A 1,683-nucleotide genomic window follows, 5' to 3' on the forward strand; every position below is an offset into this window, starting at 1 on the left:
GTCCCTGCGTGTCTGTCCATGTGGACGTGCAGGTGTGTTAGAGTCCCTGCGTGTCTGTCCATGTGGACGTGCAGGTGTCAGCGGTACCTGCGGAAGTCCAGCAGCGGGCGGGTGGAGGTGGGGATGCCCTGCGCCGGCCAGCTCAGGAAGTGGAACTGGGTGAGGGTCCTGGTCTCCTGGGTCTGCACGTTCTTCAGGTAGAAGCTCCGCACCAGGAAGTCGTTGCACCAGATGTGCTCCGACACCAGGTTCACCTGGACGGGAATCAAACACACGGCTGCTGCATCAGGCGTGGTAGCACAGGGAGGGCAACATGAAGACAACATGAGGGCAACATGAGGGCGACATGAGGACAACATGAGGGCAACATGAGGGCAACATGAAGGCAACATGAGGACAACATGAGGACAACATGAGGGCAACATGAGGGCGACATGAGGGCGACATGAGGGCAACATGAAGACAACATGAGGGCAACATGAGGACAACATGAGGACAACATGAGGACATCATGAGGGCAACATGAGGACAACATGAGGGCAACATGAAGGCAACATGAAGGCAACATGAAGACAACATGAGGACAACATGAGGACAACATGAAGACAACATGGGGACAACATGAGGACAACATGAAGACAACATGAGGGCAACATGAGGGCAACATGAAGACAACATGAAGACAACATGAGGGCAACATGAAGGCAACATGAAGACAACATGAGGGCAACATGAAGACAACATGAGGGCAACATGAGGACAACATGAGGGCAACATGAAGGCAACATGAAGGCAACATGATGACAACATGAAGGCAACATGAGGGCAACATGAGGACAACATGAAGACAACATGGGGACAACATGAGGACAACATGAAGACAACATGAGGGCAACATGAGGGCAACATGAAGACAACATGAGGGCAACATGAAGACAACATGAGGACAACATGATGACAACATGAGGGCAACATGAGGACAACATGAGGACAACATGAGGACAACATGAAGACAACATGAGGGCAACATGAAGACAACTTGAGGACAACATGAAGACATCATGAGGACAACATGAGGGCAACATGAGGGCAACATGAAGACAACTTGAGGACAACATGAAGACAACATGAGGACAACAGGAGGACATCATGAGGACAACATGAAGACAACACGAAGACAACATGAAGACAACATGAGGACAACATGAAGACAACTTGAGGACAACATGAAGACAACATGAGGACAACATGAAGACAACATGAGGACAACATGAAGACAACTTGAAGACAACATGAGGACAACAGGAGGACAACATGAGGGACAGCCCACTCATGTGTTACCTGGGTTACCTACCTCGTAGATGTGGTAGAGGGACGACCCCTCGTCGGGCCAGTAGCGGTCGCACTGCTTCTCTCCGTCCTCCACCAGCGCCGTCATCATCACGATCACGGTGCAGCCGTTCTCCCACACCATCTACACAACAGACACACAACACACAACAGACACACAACAGACACACACCAGAGACACAACAGACACACAACACACAACAGACACACACCAGACACACACCAGACACACACCAGAGACACAACAGACACACAACACACACCAGAGACACAACAGACACACACAACAGACACAACAGACACACACAACAGACACACACCAGACACACAACA

The 1,683-nt window shown here is 50.6% G+C and overlaps 1 protein-coding gene across 1 annotated transcript in view; it reads right to left on the bottom strand.

The window, feature by feature from the left end:
• The window catches only part of LOC117939683 (receptor-type tyrosine-protein phosphatase-like N), a 23,580-nt gene that overhangs the window by 3,578 nt on the left and 18,319 nt on the right, over positions 1–1,683 (bottom strand). Inside the window, exons 9-10 of the mRNA XM_034865173.1 lie at positions 1,355–1,474; positions 88–254 (exon numbers count right to left, since the gene is read on the bottom strand). Coding sequence (XP_034721064.1) covers positions 88–254; positions 1,355–1,474 — 287 coding nt within the window. The remainder of the gene's footprint in view (positions 1–87; positions 255–1,354; positions 1,475–1,683) is intronic.

This window comes from Etheostoma cragini, chromosome 24, assembly GCF_013103735.1.
Source record: "Etheostoma cragini isolate CJK2018 chromosome 24, CSU_Ecrag_1.0, whole genome shotgun sequence".
NCBI classification, from domain to species: Eukaryota; Metazoa; Chordata; class Actinopteri; order Perciformes; family Percidae; genus Etheostoma; species Etheostoma cragini.